The following is a 24,403-nucleotide window of genomic DNA, read 5'->3' as shown; positions in this document are numbered from 1 at the left end:
AGTTGGGCTCTGCACTCAGCATGGACTCTGCTTAAAGACACTCTGTCATCCTCTCCCTTGTGCCTTCCCCAAACCCCCTCGCCGCAGCACAGTCACGCTCTCTCTCTGAAATATATAAATCTTTAAAAAAAATAAAGTCATGCAAATATGGTTTGGATAAGTTGTGGTAAGTCACAAGATCAAACCTAAGTATCAATTTTAGTAAGTATTTTATTAAACTTTGTTTTATTCTTTTGAAATATAATCTTGTGAAAGTTTTGTTCAAAAAATTAAAAATAAAAATTTGTATTTTTCAGAATATAAACTGACAAAATGATAATGCTTTTGAGTTAAACATACAATGTTTCAGGTTTTTTATTGACTGAGATTTATCATATTAGCAAAAATTAGGGAAAGATCAAGAATATGTACAAATATTTATACAAAGAATACAAAATGTGAGCTATTAATTTGGAGAAAAAATTCTAAATGCCTCATTTTGATGATAATGGCTCATCTAAAAGAAGCAGTAAAATCATTCTTATTTAATGAAAATAATTTTCTCTCAAAAATCACAAATATCTGCTTCAATTAACTCTGGTAAATTAAAATTACCACAGGAATTAATTTAAATATCTAATACGCTAACATTCTAATAGCCCTATAAAATTGGGATGGGAATCCAGTCAATTATTAATTACCACTTTTAAATTCAGATACCTCTTTTTAAATATAAAACCTGTACCTGAGAGTTATGAAGTTAATATATAACGTTGCCTATGTCAGGCATCAATAAGGATGCCAAATATTCCATATGAATACATTGTCCAGATATGTGAACTGCTTCATTTTAGCCATTTAACCAAATATCTGTCTTCCTAAACAAATGCCTAATAAAATTTAACATCTTCTGATAATTCAGTGTCATACTAAACAATTATTATATAGTAATGATGAGATCCTAGGAGGCAATTTGGTTTAAGCGAGATATTTAAACAAACTGAATGGTATTTAATCCTATGATCTCACAGGTCTTCAGAATAAACAATTCACTGTTAGTAAAGCATCTAACAATTCTGAACATTAATTCGCTTCATCTTCAATCTTAGTAGAGCCTCTAACTCCAAAAGAAAGCATAAGCTAAAGATCTTGTCCAATTAGAGAGGAGCTCATATCTGAAATCAAATCCATTTGGCTTTCCACTACATAACACTGCTCCTCTAAGCAAAATCACAAAGTAAGTAAAACGAACAGGGATACTTGTGAGGAATGAAGAGACCAATTTAGATGGAGCAGAAAGTTCCTGTTGAACAGTGAAAGGATGGGAAAAAAGTAAACAGAGCAAGCAGAGACCTGGGCTGAGGCTTAAATTTGTATGTTATCTTATGCACCAGAATTTCTCAAATTGGGTTCCATGGCCATAATGCTGGGTTTCTAGCATTCACAGTAAGAAATTTAAAACTGTATTTTAATTTTGATGCTCCTCCTAAATAAACTGTAAGAATGTTCTGAATCAGCTAGACTAGAAGGTCACCTTAGAACTTAGGACTGCCTGCCTACCTTTCTGCTTACTACTAAACGGAGCACAGTGATCCCCCTATACGTAGTATTTTTCAAACTGTTGGTTATGACTATTCAGTGACTATAAAATCAAGAGCAGCTTTGCAAAACAATAATAAATAAAACAGAACGCATCACACACCTAGTAAGGATAAGTACTGTTTTGTGATATTTTTGTTTCAGTGTAACAACTAGGTGGTGAAGTTAAAAAAAAGTTACATCTTACTATAAGCTGAGTCAAAACTTGTAACTCTAAAGATCTAGACTTACTCTCTTGGGTTTCTGCAAACTCAAACTTGAGAGACACTGTTACGAGTATTGGACTGCCAGTTAGGTAGAAAGATAAAAGCAGGATACTGGGGACTTTCACAAATTGAAAGTAAGGTTAAAAGCAAGTTCACCAGTTACAAAAAAAAAAAAAAAGAAGAAGAAGGCTGAAGATAGGACAAGACCTAGGATGCTATTATTGGACTACACAATGTTCAGACAGCATAAAACACCAAACTGAGACCATACTTAATATTAAGGTATAACTACTGTAACTGTAACTATTTAAAGAGGCTGTTCTACAAATTTCCCAAAGTTTGAGTGATGTAGTGGAGACACCCTTTTTCTACTTAGAGACTGAGATTAGAAAACGGGACTGGAAACCTTTAGCCAATCTGAAAGAAAAGGAGCAAAGAGATGTGCTTTGATTACAGAATATGGATTGACAAGAAAAAAAGCAGAGGCAGGGCTACAGAGAGGAAAAATTGAAATCTGACCTATAAAAGTGCCTGACATTGCAGTGGGGAATAAAGAGAATTGGGATATGTGGTAGATTGTTATGTTATAGAAAGAATCACATCTCCTTGTACCCCAAAGAAGCTGGGTTTACCACTTTTGTACCCAAAAGGACCTTGGCAAACATGACATAAGCAGAGGCTTAAAAGCAGTTGTGCAACAGAACTTGTTCTCTTGATGGTAAGACTGTAGCAGATGAGCCAACCCAACTGAGGAACCTTGACCAACCCACCTGACAACAAGACAAATGAGTGAGACCATCTGGGACCATTCCATCCCAGACGGAATGACCAGCTGACAGCAAACCACCCAACAGACCCATAAACTTGTGAACATTAATAAAAACATCTAGTCTTCTGGGGCACCTGTCTGGCTCCATTGGTAGAGCATGTGACTCTTGATCTTGGGGTAGTGAGTTCCAGCCCCACATCAGGCGTAGAGTTTACTTAAAACAAAACAAACAGACAAACAAAAAAACAGCTGTTCTGAAGCCACTATGCTTTGGGGTAGTTTGTTACACCACATAAAACTGATACAGGATACTTCAAGAAAAACCAAAGTTGGGAGTGCCTGGCTCGCTCGGTCAGTAGAGCGTGTGATTCTCAATCTCAGGGTGTGAGTTCAAGCACCACACTGGGCACGGAGCCTACTTAAAACACAAACACCTAAGGCTGTAACATTCTGAACTTCTTTTTGTGTGTTTCAATGTCCCAAATTTAGGAGGGTGAGTCTTTAAGCAATGTAACCATATATTATCTATACTTAAAAGATTAATTAAAATTCCTTCTTTCGGATCCTAAACCCTTACTCTGGTTCTCATCTATCTTTTCTACCCTATTTTTCGATCCAACCCCTGACATTTTTCTCCAAGATGCCAGTTTGAAGTTGTTCCATTTTCTGAGTGTTTATTCCCACCCTTCTCCCTTCTGTTTACTTATCCAAATTGATTCAAGACTCAATGTAAATAAGTGTTTTCCTTTCCTGATCAATTTTTATTAAATTAACTTCAAAATGTGGGCGCCTGGGTGGCTCAGTTGGTTAAGCGACTGCCTTCGGCTCAGGTCATGATCCTGGAGTCCCGGGATCGAGTCCCGCATCGGGCTCCCTGCTCGGCAGGGAGTCTGCTTCTCCCTCTGACCCTCCTCCCTCTCATGCTCTCTCTCATTCTCTCTCTCTCAAATAAATAAATAAAATCTTTAAAAAAAAATTAACTTCAAAATGCTCTTTACACTCCACTTACTGTTATTTATCACTAGATACTTTAATATCTAATACTATTGCTTAACTGTTAACATATGCATCAAATTTGTAAGGGCTTTGAAGGCAGAGATCTCCATAATTCTCCATAGCTCCCTTAGTGCTCCCACATGACAAATTCAATTACCTAATTAAAATAAATTAAGAAAGGGGCACCTGGGTGGCTCAGTTGGTTAAGCGTCTGCCTTCTGCTCAGGTCATGATCCCAGAGTCCTGGGGTAGAACCCCACATCGGGCTCCCTCCCACATCTCCCTCTGCCTGCTGCTTCCCCTGCTTGTGCTCTCTGACAAATAAATAAATAAAATCTTTTTAAAAATGAATAAATTAAAAAATATATGTAATGGACTGAATTTTAACACATCTTCTTGGCTAAATATGCATACTCACAGACCATAAAGTGTTTTTTTGTTTTGTTTTTAAAGATTTTATTTATTTATTTGAGAGAGAGAGAATGAGAGACAGAGAGCATGAGAGGGAGGAGGGTCAGAGGGAGAAGCAGACTCCCTGCTGAGCAGGGAGCCCAATGCGGGACTCGATCCCAGGACTCCAGGATCATGACCTGAGCCAAAGGCAGTCGCTTAACCAACTGAGCCACCCAGGCGCCCCATAAAGTTTTTATAATGTAAAGTTAAGGGGGAAAAAGGTAACATATTTTTCTCAGGCACACTGTGCAACTCTCAATACTAAAAAAGAAATAATGAATCAAGAGATGTTCCTGGAAACAATATATAGTTAAAAAGTTATATGGGGTATGTAACAAATGCATTAATAAAAAACAAACTTTCCATTTTATAAATGATGCTCCTCCCATAGTGACTGGTTCATTTTATGAACTGGATTTATGTGTGGGAGTTGGAAAAAAGTAAGGTAATTTCTCAACTCTGACAGAATTTCAAAGAAAATAAATACAGCAGCAGCTTCATATAGTTAAGAACATGTATTTTCAAAAATCCTTGGTTTTTCAGGTTAGTCATATAAAATATTATGAAGGGCAATTGCAGAATACATCTTATCTTCCTCCATTTCAAATTAGGACCAGGAAGTGTCAAGAAGGAGGCAAGCAAAATTTGGTAAAGTTTTCCTTTGCTAAAATTGGCATAAGCATATTCTGGAAAGTGGAATATCTCCAATGTGCAATCATACTAATTATGAACATTTAAAAAATTATTTCCCTTGAGCATTACCTATACTTTTAAAGTTTAAATGACTTATTACTCCCTCAATACCTAAAGTAATTATCACTAATTAACAAGCAAGCCATCCTTTCTTCCCATTTGAAGTGTCCTAAAAATTAACTTAAGATATCCTCTAATAATCAAAAGAAAAAAAGTCTAGCTTTTTTTTTTTTGAGGAAAGTGAGCATTTTCAAAACACTTGCCATATAACAAAGCTAAACAGAAGATGCAGGTAAAACAATCAACTCGTACCAAACAGATGAAACAAAAATATATTCTGAAATATTTTAACTACATAATTTAAATACTCAGAAGCTCTCCTAACAGTTTTATTTTGATTTTTCTTCTTATTCCAATAAGGCATCAGTTAATAAAAGCACTAAGGTCCAGCTCAAATCCTATCTCAGTAAAGCTTTCTCTGATATCCCAGCCAGAAATGCTTACCTCCTACTTTGAAAAATTTATTGAAATTACATAAAATTAACTTATTAAATAGCCACCAATAATTAAGTGATTAAACACAGCCATAAACTGGAATTATTACGGTTTATTTTTTTAAGATTTTGTTTATTTATTTATTTGAAAGAAAGGAGAGAGCCTGAGCAGGGGGACTGGGAGAGGCAGACTCCCCCCTGAGCAGGGGGGTGCCCGCTTCTCCCTCTCCCTGCCACTCCCCCTGCTTATGTGCGCTCTCTGTCAAATAAATAAAAATCTTAAAAAAAAAAAAGGCCACAGATTTACACGAGGAGCTATGGAATGATCTCGAAGATATATTTTTTGGTAAATAAAAGCAAGATGCATTGTACAGTGTGTCCTCATCTTAATTTTTTAAAAAGAGCAAACACGTATTTCTGGAAAGAGGGATAAAAAACTATTAAGGGACTGTCTTTGTTGGGGGTGACAGGAGGTCTGGGATGGGAAGATCAAGTTTTTGTTATACGCCCTTTCTCTGTTTGAATTTGTAAAAAAAAAAAAAAAAAAAAGAAAAGAAAAGAAATCAGTACACTATACCAACACTTCTATTTTTAAAGATTTTATTTATGTGCCAGAGAGACAGAGGGCACAAAAGCAGGGGGAGCAGCAGGTAGATACGGGGCTCGATCCCAGGACCCTCGGATCATGACCAGAGAGGAAGGCAGACGCTTAACCAACTGAGCCACCCAGGCATCCCTAAACTACACTTTCAATTAAAAAACAGAAAAAAATTAAATTTGTTAATGATACACTGCCTTTTGACACCTCTTCAACTGTCATCTTGAAGTTTTATTTAAATCTTATTTTATATACTACAAGAGTCTTCTTTATCTTATATCCCCTGCTAACATCTAAATCTAATCTTTGCATTAAATGCTTTCTTAAAAATACAGAATTTTAATTATCTCAAAAGGTCAAATCTGTGCTTTAAGCAGGATAATTAAGAATGCTGAAATTGCTACCCTCTTACCCCAGTAAAACTGAATTGTTTTAGTAATTGTTTAAGTAATTGCTTGTAATTTCTACTAAGGAAGTAGAAATTTTCTTGACCTCTCAAGCTCAGTGTGAATTTAAATATGGTTGAACAGCATTTACCTGGACCTGTTCCAGATTAGCTACATTTCTTAATATAACTATATTATCTTAACATGAAAAGATCATAACTAAAAAAAGTCTTAATATATTATTTTTCTTTCTGTTCAGTGTTTCTCAAAAGAACACTGCGAGTATTTAGGCAGAGGAATACATTTCAATGGGGTGGGACTATCCTAATCACCTCAGAAAATTTAGTATCCCTGGCCCACGGGCACTAAATGCCAGTATCACATCTGCAGACACTGCAATGACAGAACAACTGACCCCACGTATTTTCAAATGCCCTTGAAGAGAGAACTTCAGGGGAAAAAGTACTAGGCAGTTGAGAAACATTGCTTATATGAATTAAAGAAGTGTGTGCATGTGTGCACGTGTGCAAGATACAAACTTATTTCCAAAACTGCAATTCAATCTCTTAAAACAATTATGGGCCACCAGAAGATAAATAAGCAAAACCAGTCACAACTCATGTATTAATCAACCAGTCATCCAGTCCTGCATATAATGCTGTCAACAAATACTATGTCCTGACAAACCGTTCTTCAACTATTACAATGGCTTAACTTTTTAAATGAATAATTATTTTAAAATTCTTTTAGAACAATTCTTCTATTGAAATGCTTCTGTTTAAATTCCCAAATAAATAACCTTTCACTGTACTGCACTGATCTCCTAAATAAAAGATATAAATCACAGTTTACAACAATTAGTAGTTGTCTACCTTCCTTCAAAGACTGTAGGCTCCTTGAAGCCAGGGACCATGATCATGATTGCCTGGCCCACAGTATAGGTATTCAATAACAATGTTGAGTGAGTGAGTGAATACTGACCCCGTCTAATACAATAAATAGTCCAAGAAGTTCCTATTATAATCAATTTTTATGTATAGTAATGATCCTCACACAAATAAATCCAAGAAATTATTTCTGGTTATCCTATATTCTTATTCTAAGTTGATTTTAAGAAAATCAGTGAAGTAATCTACATTACCCAGATTAAAGCCAGCTTGTAAAGATTTAAAGAAATTTGAGATTTTTGACAGGCACTCCCTTATACTCATCCTCTACCACCCTTCCCTCCTCCTACTTAACTTTAAGCAAATGTTCAGGTAAACAAGTAAAAGTGGGGCATACTTCCAACACAATATAAAGAACAAAACAATACTGTTTACAGTAAGAAAAACTTACTTTATGTTTCTATTTTACTTCTCAGAACTCAAGAAATCTGTTATATTGTACTTCATTCAAAAAGAAAGAAAATCTATAAACTAGGATGCATAAGCAACTTCTTCTTTTGTAGGTTTCACTATATTCTCCAGAAACTCATCTTCTGCTGAGGTAAAAATTCAAAATATAAACTAGTTCATTTTTAAAACTAGTTCATTCTTTAAAATACATGCAACAATAAGGATTACACAAGCACTAAGTGTTAACAGGTACAGAATATTAAGTCTGAAATCCACTAACTGACAAATATTGTTCATCTTTGCCTTTCTGAAGCATGTGAATATCACAGTTTTACAGAAAAAAGCTTACAAAGAAAAAAGCTAATCTCAAGGTTAGAAACAAGACATAATTTCTGGCTCCTAGCATTTCCAGTACTGTTTTTAAATTGCTCCAATAAATTCTTTAATTGTTAACCACTGCTTTGCTCAACTCATATCCGAATGTTAAGTAATAATGGCTAGGATACAATTTTAAAGAAACAATTGTTTCAAGTTACTGCCCATTTGACCAAATCACTAGAACAAACAGATTATTAAAACAAAAAACAAAAAAACCCCATAGCATTTGTTATAGAGGGGATCAAATATCAGATACATTCTGTAACTGTTCAAGTAATGGAGATTACTTTTAAATGCATTTAAGTTATTGTGGGATTTTAATGCATGAAATAGTTCATTATTCTTGAAATCCAGAAACCCAGCATGTTTTATTACTGTTTCCTGTAGCACTGGTCAATAAAAACTATATACATGTTATAAAACTAATCACTTAAAACACAGTAAATTCCTTTTATATTGATAAAAAACAATGGTGTTTCATCCATTAAAAATACTTTTTAAAGTGATAACTTTATGATATTGCATACACTCAAAAAAGTCCAACCTGCATGAGATTTCCATTTTCCCAGAATCACTAATCCTGTTTATAAATACTGCTCGCCAAGAATATTTACGGTAATTAGCCTTAAACCCATCAGTGGATAACGCTATCTGAAAAGTATCTTTCAGCAAAGCTAGACTTTAATACTTTTCACCGGTTAAAGCAGACTTTACTTATAAAAGAAACACTTCCTTTTATGGGTACTTCAAGTATTCTTTTACAACAAAATAAATCTTTATATCTAAAAGACCAATTAACAATGAGTTGGCGCTGCCAGGGTAGGTCAAAATGGCAAATTTCAACAATTCTTTAAAACAAGGATTCAAAGGAATGATGAATCTCTAATTCTGCCATAGGTATTCACCAGACCTTTATTACCTTAAGTGGGGAGCTTTCACATTGCATGGACTCCTAGACAAGTCACCACTTGATCTCACAAAGTTTTTTTTTTAAGATAATGAAATACTATCAAATAATTAGTGACAATAACGTGCATACATTAATGGAAAAATTTTTTGTATGGGTTCAAGTATCCTTGATCTTCTAAAGGAAAGATTTCCGAAGACTAAAAATTAAGTGAAAATGTAATCTAATTCTAAAATAGTCCACCCATTGTTCGGCCTTAGGCTCATTATCTTTCCAAAACAACTTCTCTATAATGATACATTGACAAGTTAACTCTAAATGTGACCTGTATAAATTGTCTTTTTCCTCCTCGAGACGACAATCTAACCAAAATCTTCACCACCGCCAGCAGCAGCTCCTTGAAATTTCAAACTAACTGGAGGGTTTGTAATCAGGTCTAAATGTAGACCCAAACTCTCCGATTTCTATCGAGCAAACAGTGCTTTTAACGTTCCAAATCCTGGTTAGAACGCAGTTACTGGAAAGCAGTGTCCTTGTTCAAGAAAAGAAGGAAAGGTCTGAAACTGCCCTGAGCACAGGTCCACAAGAACCTCAATCCTCAAGAACCTCCGTTTCACCAGGAGGCCAAATAGGGAAGGCTCCAAATAATAGGGGCGGTAGGGAGATAGGGGAGGAAGCGCAGAGGAAACCGTACTCCTCGAAGGGTGAAAGCAAAAGAGAAGCAGACTCTGGAAAGCCGCCCCACAGGATACAGGGAGAGCTCCTCTCTTCTACCGAGGAGAGCAACCTTTACCATGGAAGCGGTGCACCAAGCAAGCAAAGGCAGGAAGGGACAACCTCTGCGCCCCCACCCCAGAAGGTCTCGGCCAGCTAGAAGGGGTCGGCGGGGACTGTTCCTCTGAACATCAACAAAGGCCCCTTCAGTCCTAAGGCGAAACTCGAACAACAAAGGCCGGGAGACAGCGAGGACGGGGCCGGGGGCGGGACGGTTGAAAGCAGGGGGAAGCAAAGGAATCAAACCAGTGGGGGCGGAGGCCCGTCGGAGTGGGAAACCAGAGGCGCAGAGGCGGGGGGCGCGGTAATCCCCAGTGCACAATAAGAGGGGGAGGAAAAAGAGGACCTGGCCTCCATTCCTCCTTTACCCTCTCCCTGCGGAAAAGAGGACTTCAGTCCTCGGCCGTCTACATCTCCTGGGCCTCGGGGACCAAGCAGTCCCGAGTTCGGAGAAGGGAAGGGGAGGGGAGATTTTCCGCCCTGACCACAACTCCCTTCCCCCAGTCGGGAGCTGCCGACAACAACCGCCACAACGGCAGCCACACAAAGGCGCCTTCCTCGTACTCCCCGCTCCCGCCTGGGCGGCGGCGCCAACGATGCCAAAGAAGAGACGACCACCGCTCAGCCCCCAGGCGCTCGCTCGCCCTCTTCCCCCTCTGGTTGGGGAAAAGGGGGAGGGGACCCCCAGGCGCCCTCACCTGGCACAGCTGCTGACAGTACTCCGTGGCCGCTTCCACGGCCGGCACGCGGCTCTCCCGCAGCTGTCGCTCCAGCTCCTGGAGCCGCTCGCCCAGGCGCTGCAGCTCCGCGACGCAACCGCCTCCGCCACGACTCAACCTCTCCTGCTCGGCCTCTTCGTCCGCCATCTTCACACCCCGCTCCGTCGCGTACGCACCTGGGTCACGTGATAACACAATGCCACGTTCGGCGGGGTCACGTGCCGGGCGCGCTCGCACGCCGCCGAGCACGTACAAAGGGCCTGGTGGGGAAGATGGGGGAGAGGGGAGAGTGGCGCGAGGGAGCCCGAGGGAGGTGAAGGGAAGGGGAAAGGAAGAGGGCGGGGTTGGGGCGGTGCGGAAAACCGCGGTTTACTTACCCAGAGCGGGAAGTGGGCTGCAGCGGCCGAAAGGGGCGGGCCGGTGGAGGCCTGCTCTCGGTCACGTGGGCCCCGCGACTGGGGGTGGGGGAAAGCCTGGGGAGGGGCTGCCCTCTCGAGTGTCCCGATTCCGGCGTCCCTTTCCCCAGTCCCCGAAGTCTTCTACGGACATTTGCCCCAGTTCCCCAAGAGGATGGGTGAGAGAAAGCGCTGGGTGGGCTGGGGCAATGGCTGCATATGCGGTTGGCCTGTAGGCAAGCCAGAACAGGGGAAAGGGGAGAAGGTAAAACCTACCCATGGACGGCAAGCGTGAGAGCCAAAGCGGGACTACGAACTGTCAAAATTGTCTCTGCCTTCTCACCAGGCGGGGGAGGAGGGATCTAGTTCCTGAGGTGCCAGATCTCATCCCACTAGGCTCTCCTCTTCAGCCCCAAGAACGCCTCTCCCTTGGAAACACAATCTCTAGGGGGTGGAGGCAACAAAGAAAAATAACAATTGGATCAGAGCAGAATGAGGTTCAAATCCTCAGTCTGGAAAACGGAGAGAACTCATGAAAAGCACAGCTTAAAAGATTTCGCTCTATGAAATTGTGGACGTTGTAACCAGATGATTTTTAAACCATGAAAACATTTCTAAATTAAGTGATAGCCAACTAATCTGTTTCACTGTGATTTAAGACTTTCTCCTATACACTACAGAAATCACCATCACTGAAAACACTCTACATGAAAGCTCTTGAAAAGAAAGTAGGTCAAGAAAAAAAAAAAAATAAGAACTCCATTAAAATCACAACGAAGGAGGGGAAATTGATGCTAAAATAAAAGCAAGGTTACCAAGAATTGTAAATTCAACAGCATTTTTTTCCTGGTGCTGCAAATAGAGATGGCATTCTCAACCATATTTTATATGGTTACCTGAAAGGAATGAATATGTGACACTTGAACAAAACAGTAGAAGAGGTACAATAAAAAGTCAAGTCCTTAACCCTAATGTTCAGAATAATGAATATTTTGTTAGTAATAGAAAATTAGACAAGCTGCTTATCTTTCTTAAAACTGAATGGTCTACAGACATTCAGAAACAATGATACTGATCAGGCACCTAGTCTTTTCACTATCATTCCAAGTGAAGTATATTTTTCTAGTACAAGAATTTAAAATAAGAATTCCTATTGTGTGCAGCATCCTCTTCCAGAGATTTCTAGCAGGTACAGAAAATATTCTAGGTAGTATGTTGTCCAGAATGAATGTTTTGTAATGCATCAGTGGTAGCAACATCTGTTAAGTGCCAGTGTATAAGGTGAGTGAGCACAACTGAATCCCTTATGAATAACAGTATCCCCACTGTGTAGTGATATTACATATTAACAAGACAAGTTCTTCAAATATCTACTTATGGAAGAGTCTGGGGAGTATAAAAGGCTAAGGAGTGGGTATATTTTTTAAAGTATCACTGATAGCTGAAAAAGCAACAATTAAGACAGCTAATAGATTTTAATATTTGCAGCTCACTTTCCCAAGTGAAGTATTTTAGACACCCAAAGCCAGGTTTCTCCAATTTATGTTATTTTAGGATGATGGTGCAAATATAAAAAGTGAGAAATATGAAATTAGCCAAATGTACCAGTAAATCAAAAAACAGATATCAAAAGGTTAGCCAAGGCATATTTTCAGTTCAAGTATAATGGCTTATACCACACCTAATCTACAGAAAGAAAGAAAAATGGAAAAAAGAAAGGAAAATACATGAAAAGAGAAATATATCCAAATACTGATTTAAAAAAATATCCTGAGAATGTAGGTCATTCCCACCTCTTGCCCAGGATAGCCCTAAAACCAAGGAGACTTGATTAGCACATTGATTCTGAGCACTCTTAAGGTCTTGCAAATGTCCCTCATCATGAACATCTGTCCTTCACTTTTATCCGTTATCGTTGAGCTCCACCTCCCCATTCCTCTGTTTTAGAGCCTACAGGAAATGGAAGGACTAGGAGTGAGTGGTGTTATATTTAATCATCACTTACTGAGTATTTTTGCACATGCACTGCTTGGTTTGGGAAAATCAAAGGTGAATAAAAACTATTCCTGCCTTGAAGAAGCTTACAGTTGTGATGAAGAGTCACCTGCAAAGGCATTATTTACAACATGACAAGTGTTCTATTATGAAAATGCGTGTAGATTCAACTCAGAACACAATAGTCTGAGGTGCTAACTAGAATGTCTACAGAATCTCAATAAAGTACAGGTTTTTAATTAAATGAGAAGGGTTGGAAATACTCTCCCTTACGAGATCGTGGAGATCTCAGAAATCTCATTCTTATCCATAGAAAACATGTATCAACAAGTACACGACTGGTTTGTACCTAAGTCCATTTGTTCTTAAATACCAAACTGTCAGTTCATTACAGAATCATTACACACAGACACACAGACACACACAGACACACAGACACACAGACACACACACACCCCTACTTACTGAGATGTTCCTGGGGGAATTCGGAGGCCTGTTCCATCGAGAAACAAGAATAAACCCTAGGGCCAAGAGAATCCTTCTCTCTGGGGAGCTCAGTGTCTGCACAGCGAATGCCCGTGCCCATCTTGGGCACAGCGCGACTGCTATGGACATGATCTAATCATATGGACTTTCACTCCCAAGAGGCTCTATTTCAGAGTAAATCTGAGAGACCGGAATAGACCCTTACCCCACTCCTGCGATCAATAAAGCTGGGGAAACCTTTAGGGGACAGGTGTGTTTGTTTTCAGGCCACCAGTGCCTGCCTGCTTCGCGAGTTGCCCTGCCTGCCCAGGCCTGCACCTCGCCAGTGCACATTTTTTCGCTAGAATTCTTGAAATAGCAGGGCCCAGGGGCAGGAAGGGAGCTGGGTTGTGCCTGCTAACAGAGCCAGAGGGCCGTGCCAGGGATGCAGCGAGCGCGGTGTTTGCAGAAAACGGATCGCGGAGGGGTGAGGCCGGGCAGGTCCTTCCGACCCCGGGCGCAGAGAACCACCGCAGCCGGGCCCCCACCCCAACACGCAGGGAGAGAGCGCAAGGCCAGGAGGTGGCAGAGACAGCGCGCCGCTCTCGAGTGGCTGTTCCTCCCTTCCCCGGCTCTCTCCCTGGGCACCCGCGGCCGAGAAGGTCCACAGGACCAGAGCCGGACCAAAGCTCCGCTCCGCTCCGCTGACCCTGTATGCGGGTCTCCAGTCGGCGGAGGCAGACTTGGCTCCCCGGACCGTGGCCCATCGCTCGCTAGCCCGGCAGCCGCGGGAGCGCTTGCGTCCTCGGTCCTGGGGCCGCCGCCGCCCGCGCGCAAGCGACCAAGCCTTGGCCAAGGCGGCTTTCCCACCCAGCGAGGCAGATCAAGTCCACAGAGCGGCTGTGTCTCCTGGCCCGGGAGCAGCGGCCGCCGGGGGGCCTCCAGGCCCAGAAATGCTGGAGCCTCAACAGGGCGCGGCGGGGCGCTGGGCCTCCGGAAACCGACCGGGAGGGGATGCTCCAGTCTGTCCTGCGGAGGCCGCGATGCGGGCACTGCTCCTTGGTCTCTGGCAGGCTCAACCTGCTCTCTTCCAAAGAACTGGGCCAACGGCCCAGACAGGCCGCCTCCTGGAACTCAGAGGTGAGGGCTGGAGCCTGTCTGGGGTTCGGTCCAGTAGAAAGTATCCCCAGAGTCTGGGAACCACTGCCGTGCCCAGAGACACAAAGAAGGAGCTTGGGTTTGAAGTTCTATTGTCATCGGTTAAAAATATACCACACTTTGACAAGGAAGACATTTTTCTTGAGAGGAACAGTGAGGGGAGTCAAATAATATGTTGAAAACACGAGGCAGGTGCTGTTCCACATGCTGAAATGATTCCAAAGGCACCGGGACACAGGACCCACATTTAGGAGGATTAATTTTAGTCCTTGAGTTGTCCCAGAAAGAAGATGGACAGGTAATTAAATGAGGAGGGATATTTTTATTGCCTATTTGGATAATTTTTTTTCTTTCCACAGGAGGAAAAGCCACATATGAATGAGAAAGAGGAACAACACCTTAAGGAAATACTTTTTAATACAGCCTCAATTATTCAAACTTATAAATTAACCAAGGTGAAAATAATCACTAAAGCAAAATAAAATCTTGGAAGCATGAAAATAGTATGCACTGTTTCTGTATAGAATCCTTGAGTTAGTTCACAGTCTCTCTCCAAAGAAGCAAAGAGAGAAATGTAGAAAGTGACTTTCTTTTCTTATATTTCTGTTTTAATCACTGTATCTCATTTACCTCATTGGAAATCCATCAGAGAGTATTACTTTTGTGGCATGAAGGGTCAGAAATGTTTTCTCTGCTAGGTTCTAGTGATTAAATAGTTATGAGACAGATTAACAGGAGAAAACAAAGTTCAATAACATGTATACCTCCTGTATCCTTGGAACAGACCCAGGAAAACTGTAAGCCGGGGTATGGTTGTTATGCAGATCTAAGTCCTGGTCTTTTCTCTTGATATGAGTTTCTAGAGATTGAATCATCCCCTTCTTCCAGACACAGTGAAGGATGGAGACACTCTTACAAATGGAGATTTCCCTTATAAGTATAAATGTCTCTTACAAAAGAGTAACTTCGGGGCGCCTGGGTGGCTCAGTCGTTAAGCATCTGCCTTCAGCTCAGATCATGATCCCAGGGTCCTGGGATGGAGCCCTGCATCAGGCTCCCTGCTCCGCGGGATGCCTGCTTCTCCCTCCCCTACTCCCCCAGCTTGTGTTCCCTCTCTTGCTGCATCTCTTCCTATCAAATAAATAAATAAAATCTTAAAAAAAAAAAAGTAACTTCTACTCAGTTCTCAGAGCTTACCTGTGTCTGCTGTTTCTTAAAAATAACCGGTTTAAGGGGCGCCTGGGTGGCTCCATCGTTAAGTGTCTGCCTTTAGCTCAGGTCATGATCCCAGGGTCCTGGGATGGAGCCCTGCATCGGGCTGAAGCCTGCTTCTCCTTCTCCCACTCCCCCTGCTTGTATTCCCTCTCTCGCTGTGTCTCTCTCTGTCAAATAAATAAAATCTTTTTTAAAAAAATAACTGGTTTAAGATAATCCACAGGCTAAGAGACACATTTTGGGGTAATAAATTCTGCCGCCCTTTAGTCCCACCTTTGAAACTTTAAATAAGAAATTTCACAATCAAGAAGCCTGAGTTGCGGGGCGCCTGGGTGGCTCAGTCGTTAAGCGGCTGCCTTCGGCTCAGGTCATGATTCCAGGTCCTGGGATCGAGCCCCGCATCGGGCTCCCTGCTCCGCGGGAGGCCTGCTTCTCCCTCTCCCACTCCCACTGCTTGTATTCCCTCTCTCGCTGTGTCTCTGTCAAATAAAAATATAATCTTTAAAAAAAAAAAAAAGAAGCCTGAGTTGCTCCATCTCACTGAAGCTGTCTCTTAGTCCTGACAATCGGTCAGTTCAGTTAAACACTCGCGTCTCATTTCAGAAGGCAGTCTAGGTGGGATCCCAAAGTTAGGCCTATATTGTGCAAGCAATCAGTTAATTAACAAGAACTATTTCTGTGGAAACAAAAGAAAAGCAAAGGTTAATGATTGGAGCAAATTATAAATCAGTCTGAGCCCAGGGGACGGCCAGTCAAGAGTTCTAGTTGTCAGGGTTGGAAGCACCTTCGGATGGAGTGAGGGGAGGCAATGACAATCTGAGAGGTTTTCCTGGTTTGCAGTTTGAATGCCTCTGATTATATCATCTGAGTACCGATAAACTTTCTAAGAGGACCATACAGCAACAAGCGTGAAGAAGATTGTCTAAATATCAGCTATTGTGGCGATTTCTCTGAATTTTTAAAAAGATTTATTTATTTGAAAAGAGAGAGAGCACGGAGGCAGGGATGGGGAAGAGCAGTGGGAGAGGGAGAGAGAAAGTCAAGCTGACTCCGAGCTGAGCATGGAACCCAACTTGGGGCTCGATCTCAATACCCTGAGATCATGACCCGAGCTGAACTCAAGAGTCAGCTGCTTAACGGACTGAGCCACCCAAGCGCCCTGATTCCTCTGAAATTTGTATCAGGTGTCTAGTTTCAGTTTGCAGGGCTTCAGGGTGAAGGACAGTTTTAGTTCTCAGTGATTCCAAATCAAAGGATGGGAGAAAATTGGAAAAGTTAGTTTGGAGATTGTAGCCAGATGAGGAAACTAGGAGAATTTAGGATCCATCCAATTTATAGGAAATACCAAAACCTCAAAGACAATTAACATGACTGGAGTTAACAGGACTAAAATCTGGTATCTACACATTATAATTTCTACTGAGGCATTTTTCTTTTTACTTTGTACATTTACTTTCTAATTTTTCTTTCTACAATCACTATATTTTATCTTATTTGAAAATGATCTAGATATTCAATCAATATCTCATCATTTATTTTAACTTAGCAAAACTAAAGTTTCAAGTTACCGAAGAGATTTGAGAAACTGTTTCTAAGAACACATACCTTAAAATATAATTGTTGCTAAAGAGTTTATCTGTAACTCTTATTCTACTTACATCTGTCTAAATAATTTGTTCCCAACAATTATGTTTAGAAGAACTTGTTTTTAAGCCAATTAAATAGAGCTGTCCTACGAATTAATTTTAGCAACAAAAATATCACACATCTATAACATGTGTATACATGCACAGATACACATAAACATATAGACAGACTCAAAGGAATCTTAAAGCTTTGTTTTAAAATTTTAGCCATGAGGGATGTCTGGGTGGCTCAGTTGGTTAAGCATCGACTCTTGGTTTCAGCTCAGGTTATGATCTCAGGGTTGTGAGATCAAGCCCTGCATTGGTGCCCAAGCTTAGCGTGGCGTCTTCTTGAGATTCTCTCTCTCCATCTCCCTCTACCCCCCTGCTCATGCTCTCTCTCTCTCAAATAAATAGATAAATAAATAAATAAATAAAATCTTAAAAAAATAAAGTAAAATAAACTTTAGCTGTGAGATGGGCATAATAATGCAAAACTTACTTGTTTATAAAATAGAAGTTGGATCCAAGCTGTGTTTCTGGCAAATGGAAAAAATTAAGTTTACCTCCCAAGTTGGCTAAAGCTTTTTCTACTAATATTTGTGAAGAATACATTTAAGATTTTTTATTAGCCCACTTTCTAAATACCTACCCTCTTTGTATTTCTTCTCATGAGAAACTTCTCCCTAAAGTTTGCATTTTAAAAAAATGGTTCTTAGTTCCCAGAGAAGATGGGAGTAGAAAATCTACATCACAAAGGCACAGAGACATTATCCAAGTTTTCTCCAATATAGTGAGAGAGGAAACTGAAGGGACCCAAAGAAAGAAAGCTGTTTTTTTTTTCTTTGCTCCTTTTCCTGCTTCTATTCTTGCTAGAACCTGCACCCCTGCCTTAATGTATGTCCTCCTTGTAAAGGTCAAGGAGTTAATGATTTTTGTTGGGGACTTCCAGCGTAATAGATAACATCTAAGGAGTCACCAGGCAAGGTTATCAAGTATGTTTTCCAAGACCACTGACTACAGACACCCTGACACCAAGACCCCTGGCTTTAGGGCATAAGTGACTTATGGAGGACAGCTGAACACTTGTCTTTGTTTGACCAGTTCCTGAATGCCCGAGAAGACACGTACACCAGATGACTGTTCTCAGTAAAAACACCAGACCCCAAGCAAAAACAAGACTCATTCTCCTTTTCCTTTCTGAGTCTCCCAGCCTCTCCATCTGTATCTACTCTCTCTTCATATATCATCAGTAAACTCTGGTCTCACTTCCTCCTGGCTCAAGTTTGATTTCTATCCTGCATATAGCCAAGGACCCTTCTGGGGTCATTCAGGACCCCTTCTGGGTCCTCGGACTTGGCAAGGCCTCACAGTAGGAGTTTTGAGGGTGTATTTGCCTATTATCAGAGGTTTAAATTAATTACTATTTTGTTTTGTTTTGTTTTGTTTTGTTTAAGTAGGCTCTCTGCCTAATGTGGATGTTGAACTAATGACCCCGAGGTCAAGAGTTACATGCTCTACTGACTGAGCCAGCCAGGCGCCCCTGCATTTGTTACTATTTAAGTTTTTCCTTTCCTTAGGTGCAAGACATTTGTGTTTCTAATTTCCTGATCTTTTACAATAGCTACAAGAATTTTGAGATGAGTAGGGGTTTTGGGATTGGTGAGAATAGTAAGCTTTGAATTGCTTCTAGAACCATATTTCTGGCTTTGTAGAGATTTGCAAGATAAAGACCGTTGCTTCCAATTCTTTAAAGAACTGAATTGCAGGGCGCCTGGCTGGCTCAGATGGTTAAGCGTCTGCCTTCAGCTCAGGTCATGATCCCAGGGTCCTGGGATTGAGCCCTACATCGGGCTCCTTGCTCAGTGGGGAGCCTGCTTCTCCCCTGCCTGCCACTCCCCCTGCTTGTGCTTCCTCTCTCTCTTGCTCTCAGGGAGAAGGAAAGAGAGAGAATCTCAAGAAGATGCCACGCTAAGCTTGGGCACCAATGCAGGGCTTGATCTCACAACCCTGAGATCATAACCTGAGCTGAAACCAAGAGTCGATGCTTAACCAACTGAGCCATCCAGACATCCCTCATGGCTAAATAAATAAAATCTTAAAAAAAAAAAAAAGAACTAATATTGCAGCCTGAATATCAAGGGGATGACCTACCCATCCAATTAAATTATCTTCAATTTGTTTCTTTATACCAGGAAGACTTCCATTGCAAATAAAATGGGAATTTAAAAAGATGTCTTTGTTCTAGAACTTCCGGGCTTAATGTTTTATGTCTTTAGAAAGTCTGTATAAAACATTTAACAAAGGCCTTTGGATGCTCTTCTTTCTGAATGCATAACTTAAACTTAGACCAATTCACTTTAGGGTGAAAGCCTCTAATATTGCTCCTATCAAGCCCCTATCAGCCTCCAGCTGAGCTATTTCCTGGTCATTTGTAGAAGGGCCTGGAAGAGATTCTGGTCATCTGTTTCCTTTGGGGGTGGGGGGGAGTTCCCCCAGGGAGCCATCTGGCTTGTCTGATAACTATAGTATAATCTTGCCAGGGAAGAACACCCCTTAACAGCCAATCTAGGTCCCTCTGAGTGGGCTTGTGAATGACCACTAATCTTTCCAACTCCCCTTTAAATTTGGTGGGGTCTTCTAAAAGGGCTTTATTGTTTAGAAAATCTGTTGCTGTCCAGGGGATATTAAAATTTTTGTAGTGGAGGTCCAGGGTACATCCACAAAGAACATTGTATAGGAAAGCCTGAAGTTGGTACAGTGTGATTACAGAGCCCTGGAAAGTAGGGAATTGGAAGAAACAGCAGTGTGAGCTCTACCTCCAGTCTCAGGTGCTTCTGCTAAATTCACTTCCTGACTTTTAATGTTTACATGAGTAACCTGTATACCCTGGGACCCTGGGGCTGGAAATCAGACTAGAGTGCTCTCTACAAATCTTGCAGTGAGGGGCGTCTGGGTGGCTCAGTTGTTAAGGGTCTGCCTTTGGCTCAGGTCATGGGCCCGGGGTCCTGGGATCGAGCCCCGCATCGGGCTCCGTGCTTGTCAGGAAACCTGCTTCTCCCTCTCCCACTGCTTGTGTTTCCTCTCTCGCTGTGTCTCTGTCAAATAAATAAATAAAATCTCTAAAAAAAAAATCTTGTAGAGAAAGATAAGTCAAAACAGGCAGCTGGGGGGCACCTGGGTGACTCAGTTGGTTAAGAGTCCGCCTTCGGCTCAGGTCATGATCTCAGGGTCCTGGGATTGGGGTCCTGTAATGGAGCCCCATTGGCAGCAGTGGTGTTGACTCCCTGCTCAGTGGGGAGTCTGCTTCTGCCTCTCCCTCTGGCAAGTTCTCTCTCTCTCTCAAATAAATAAATATAATCTTAAAACAAAACAAAACAAGCAGCTGGGTATTTAAGGGATTTTCTGGGGAAGGTGGAAGAGTTTTAGGTATGTAAGGGACTTTGCTGGGGCAATGGGGCTAGATTTTGAAATGGGGGTTAAACCAGGGACCCAGAGATATAAAAGATCTTCTGGAGGATCAGGGACAGGGAGGTGGGGATAAAGGGTTGTATGAGAGAGTGGACAAGGGGAATTTACATTAGATGTGGACTTTAATTTTTGTAAAATGTTTAATTTCTGTTCTTCCACCTTATTAAGGGAGTCAGTCCCTAAGGCTAGCCATCGTCCTTTTTATCTGCTTTTCAGTTTGGTCTTTCCATGGGCACCAATAAGACAATTGTTTAGGATAAAAGCTCTTTGTAAAAAAAATTTAAATACAGAAATTTGTCCAGTTCAAAGGATCCATCATCCAACCATTGATGAGTAGGAACTTATTTTAATCTTAATAATGACTGAAACCAACAAGCCTTTTTATGGCTTAACCACAGATACAAGAAGTGTCCCCAAGGGAGAGTGCAAAAGTTGCAGCCCTCACAAGATTCAGAAAGCTCACTCCCAGAGGTAGCCTCAGAAGTCAGACTTCATTGGCACAGGTGGTAAGAATGGTGTAGTGCAGGGTATCCAGTTGCCCACAGAACGTGAGATGCTGAGATGCCTCCAGTCACAGACCTGCTAATCTGTGACACTGGGCAGGCACTACTGGAATGGGAATTTTCCAGGACTAACAAAACAGCAGAGGTTGAGACAACAAAGGTCCCTTATGAACCGGGACCCCTTTTAACAAACTCCCCTGAGTACTGGCACAGTTGGACAAACAGAATGTGGCTGCCAGTTGCAAGTCCAGGTTGTTACCCATACTTCTGACCCACAGGCTATAAACCAGAGGTTCCCATGACTCCCCCTCTTTTTTGGATCCACAGCCTATTGGGCTGCCTGTCAAACAGACACCGGTACATGCATCCTACAGTTGGCAGGGAGAATATTCTCTCTGGTCACAAAGCCATGGTCCCAAGACACAGAAGACTAAAGGAAAGCCTCATCCAGTTTTTCTGATATGCGCATTAGCAACTTGAAGCCTTGGGTCTCTTGAAGTCAAACTAATACCTTAGAGGGACTGCATGGTGTTTTACGAAGCGTCTCATTGCACAGAAATTGTTTTGGGGTTGGTGGATGGCCTTGTGTCAATCTAACCTGTTCTGTGACCAACTTCTCCTAACATGGGGGTCTTTGGGTTAGGTGGCAAGCGCTCTAACCGCTCTTAAGTGCTCCATTTGTGCCCACCAATTTAGTGGCTTTGGCTTCCAGGATGCCCCTTAGCAGCAACAGCCTTCACCTCATGTGCGCATTAACCTACAGTCAAGTTTGTCCGGACAGATGCTGGTCAGTTGAGAACCGTGAACAGCCAGCCTGAGGCAGGCTTGAACAGCATGTATAGAGGTACGCCTATGCCTACGTTTTACCCTATGATTTTCCTCTTGATGACAAATAACACAATAGACAGAAACTAAGAAAAACTTTGTCTCTGGGAGGAAAAGGATCAATAAAAACCGAGAGTACTCAAAACAAATCTTTACCAGAGTCACTATACCCAAGGAAATAGTTCCACAAACATTTTCTCTGCTCATATAAATTTAGAAAAGCAAAGCAAATAAAAAAATAAAAAAGGACTCTCATCACTTTCACTTCCACCAGACCCTGCAGGCAGAGGTCTGGGAGACTGATGCGGTAAGAATTCTTACCTTCCGCCAGCTTTCTGTCAGAGGTCCCAGAATCTCTCAGCTGCAGCAACCCTAAAGCAAACAGCGTCTGGCCAGCGAAGGTCCCACCTGGCTTGCCAAAACCGTCGGGGTGGAAAAGTTTTCCTTTCTTACCATCTAGGTTCCTTGTCTGGCCTAATCATTAAATTGATATAAAACAGATTAATGGGAGAAAAATGAAGTTTAATAACATGTATATGAAGGGGTTCAGGACAGGCCCCTCCCTGAATGTGCCACTTTGGCCTGTGGATTATTTTGAGCTGAAAGCACTTGAGACCTTGTGGGCTCAGAAGACTTTTTTTCCTCCCTTAACCACACAGAAGAATCTAAATTGGGGGTCTTTCAGACTAAGAATTATTAGCAGATGTAAATTTTATCTGAGTGACCCATCTCTGTGGCAGGGCAAACATCTAATTACCAAGCATCTGCTCTTCTTATCATCCTGTGAAGTGCATTCCTCTCCTCTGAAATCCCAGACCCCCACTCCCACTACTTAGTTCAGAATGACATGTTTGCCTCATTTTGCCTGACTGTCTTTGGAATTTCCTTGTCTATGTGAATTCCCTGTGTGTACGCCTATTAAATTTGATTTTCTCCCGTGAATCTGTCTTATGTCAATTTGAATCTTAGTCCAGTTAGAAGGAACTTTGAGCGGACAATGTGGGGTAACCCGATTGCTTGGAGCCTGGTGGCATGGGTGGAGAAAGAATGTACCCAAGGCAGAACAAAGGAGATAGAAGGTTTTTAAAAAATTTTTTTAAAGATTTTATGTATTTGACAGAGAGAGAGAGAGAGGGCACACAAGTAGGCAGAGTAGAAAGCAGAGGGAGAGGGAGAAGCAGGCTCCCTTCTGAGCAGGGAGCAAGATGTGTGTCTCTATCCCAGGACCCTGGGATCCTGACCTGAGCCGAAGGCAGAAGCTTAACGACTGAGCCCCCCAGGCGCCCCCTGGGATAGAAGTTTATTGACTACAATGCAGGAGAGCAACAGGCAGGACAGCAAAGGAGAGACTGTTTGCCAGGAGGCAGGGATGAGGGGCTATAGTGAAGGGGGGAAGGTGAGGAGCCATGGGAACATATGGAATTTTCCCTTTTTGCTTCCTGTGCCAGGTTGTAAGTTGCCCATTGGTCTACTAGGGCCTATGGCTATTTCAGGGTGGGTTGCCTAATGAGCCTGTTTGCATTCAGTCCCATGATTGCTGCGGGCCCTTTTATCTCCTTTCGGGTTTCCTTTGCTCAAGCCTGTTGCCTAAAAGTGGCCTCTGCAGACAAGAATTCTTGCTCCCTTATATATACTTTCTGTATACATGGGAGAGATCCTGGAAAACTGAGTAACTCCCCCAAATGGCCAAAGCCATCACCTTAAATATCATCTTCAGCTAAAGACAAAAGAAGATGTTGGGTGGGGGGAGTCAGTTATGGGAGTTACCAGGAAAAGCACACCAAACCAGGGTATGGTTGTAATGCAGATTTCAGTCTTGTTTTCTCTATTGATAAAAGTTTCTAGAGAGGGCGCCTGGGTGCCTCAGTTGGTTGAGCGACTGCCTTGGGCTCAGGTCATGATCCCAGAGTCGTCGGATCGAGACCCACATTGGGCTCCCTGCTCAGCGGGGAGCCTGCTTCTCCCTCTCCTTCTGCCTACCGCTCCCCCTGCTTGTGCTCTTTCTCTGACAAATAAATAAATAAAATCTTAAAAAAAAAAAAAGTTTCTAGAGATTGAGTCATTCCCCTCTTCCTGGCACAGAGAGAGAGACACCCTTAGGAACAGAGATTTCCCTCATAAATATAAATGTCTCTTACAAAAGAGTGACTTCTACTCAGTTTTCAGAACTTTACCTGTGTCTGCTGTTTCTTAATCAGTTTATAATAATAATCAGTTTAAAATAATCCTCAACCCTTAACTATAGGAAACAAACTGAGGGTTGCTGGAGGACAGGTGGGTGAAGGGATGAGGTAACTGGGTGATGGGCATTAAGGAGGGCACGTGATGTGATGAGCACTGGGTGTTATACGCAACTGAAGAACGATTGAATTCTACATCTGAAACTAATGAGGTATTGTATGTTGGCTAATTAAATTTAAATTAGAAGAAAATAAAATAAAATAAACCTCATGTTAAAGAGAC

General features: G+C 41.7%; 1 protein-coding gene across 1 annotated transcript in view; it reads right to left on the bottom strand.

Annotated features, from left to right (window-relative positions):
* ZNF292 (zinc finger protein 292) overlaps nucleotides 1-10,514 on the bottom strand; it is a 98,924-nt gene extending 88,410 nt beyond the window's left edge. Inside the window, exon 1 of the mRNA XM_081828613.1 lies at nucleotides 10,268-10,514. Coding sequence (XP_081684739.1) covers nucleotides 10,268-10,435 — 168 coding nt within the window. The 5' untranslated portion in view covers nucleotides 10,436-10,514. The remainder of the gene's footprint in view (nucleotides 1-10,267) is intronic.
* Between the last annotated feature and the right edge of the window lie 13,889 nt (nucleotides 10,515-24,403).

The sequence above is a fragment of the Leptonychotes weddellii genome, chromosome 8, assembly GCF_054177405.1.
Source record: "Leptonychotes weddellii isolate Sample4059 chromosome 8, ASM5417740v2, whole genome shotgun sequence".
Lineage (NCBI taxonomy): Eukaryota > Metazoa > Chordata > Mammalia > Carnivora > Phocidae > Leptonychotes > Leptonychotes weddellii.
Note: the sequence above shows the minus strand (reverse complement) of the source record. Positions and strands in the feature narration are given on the sequence as shown.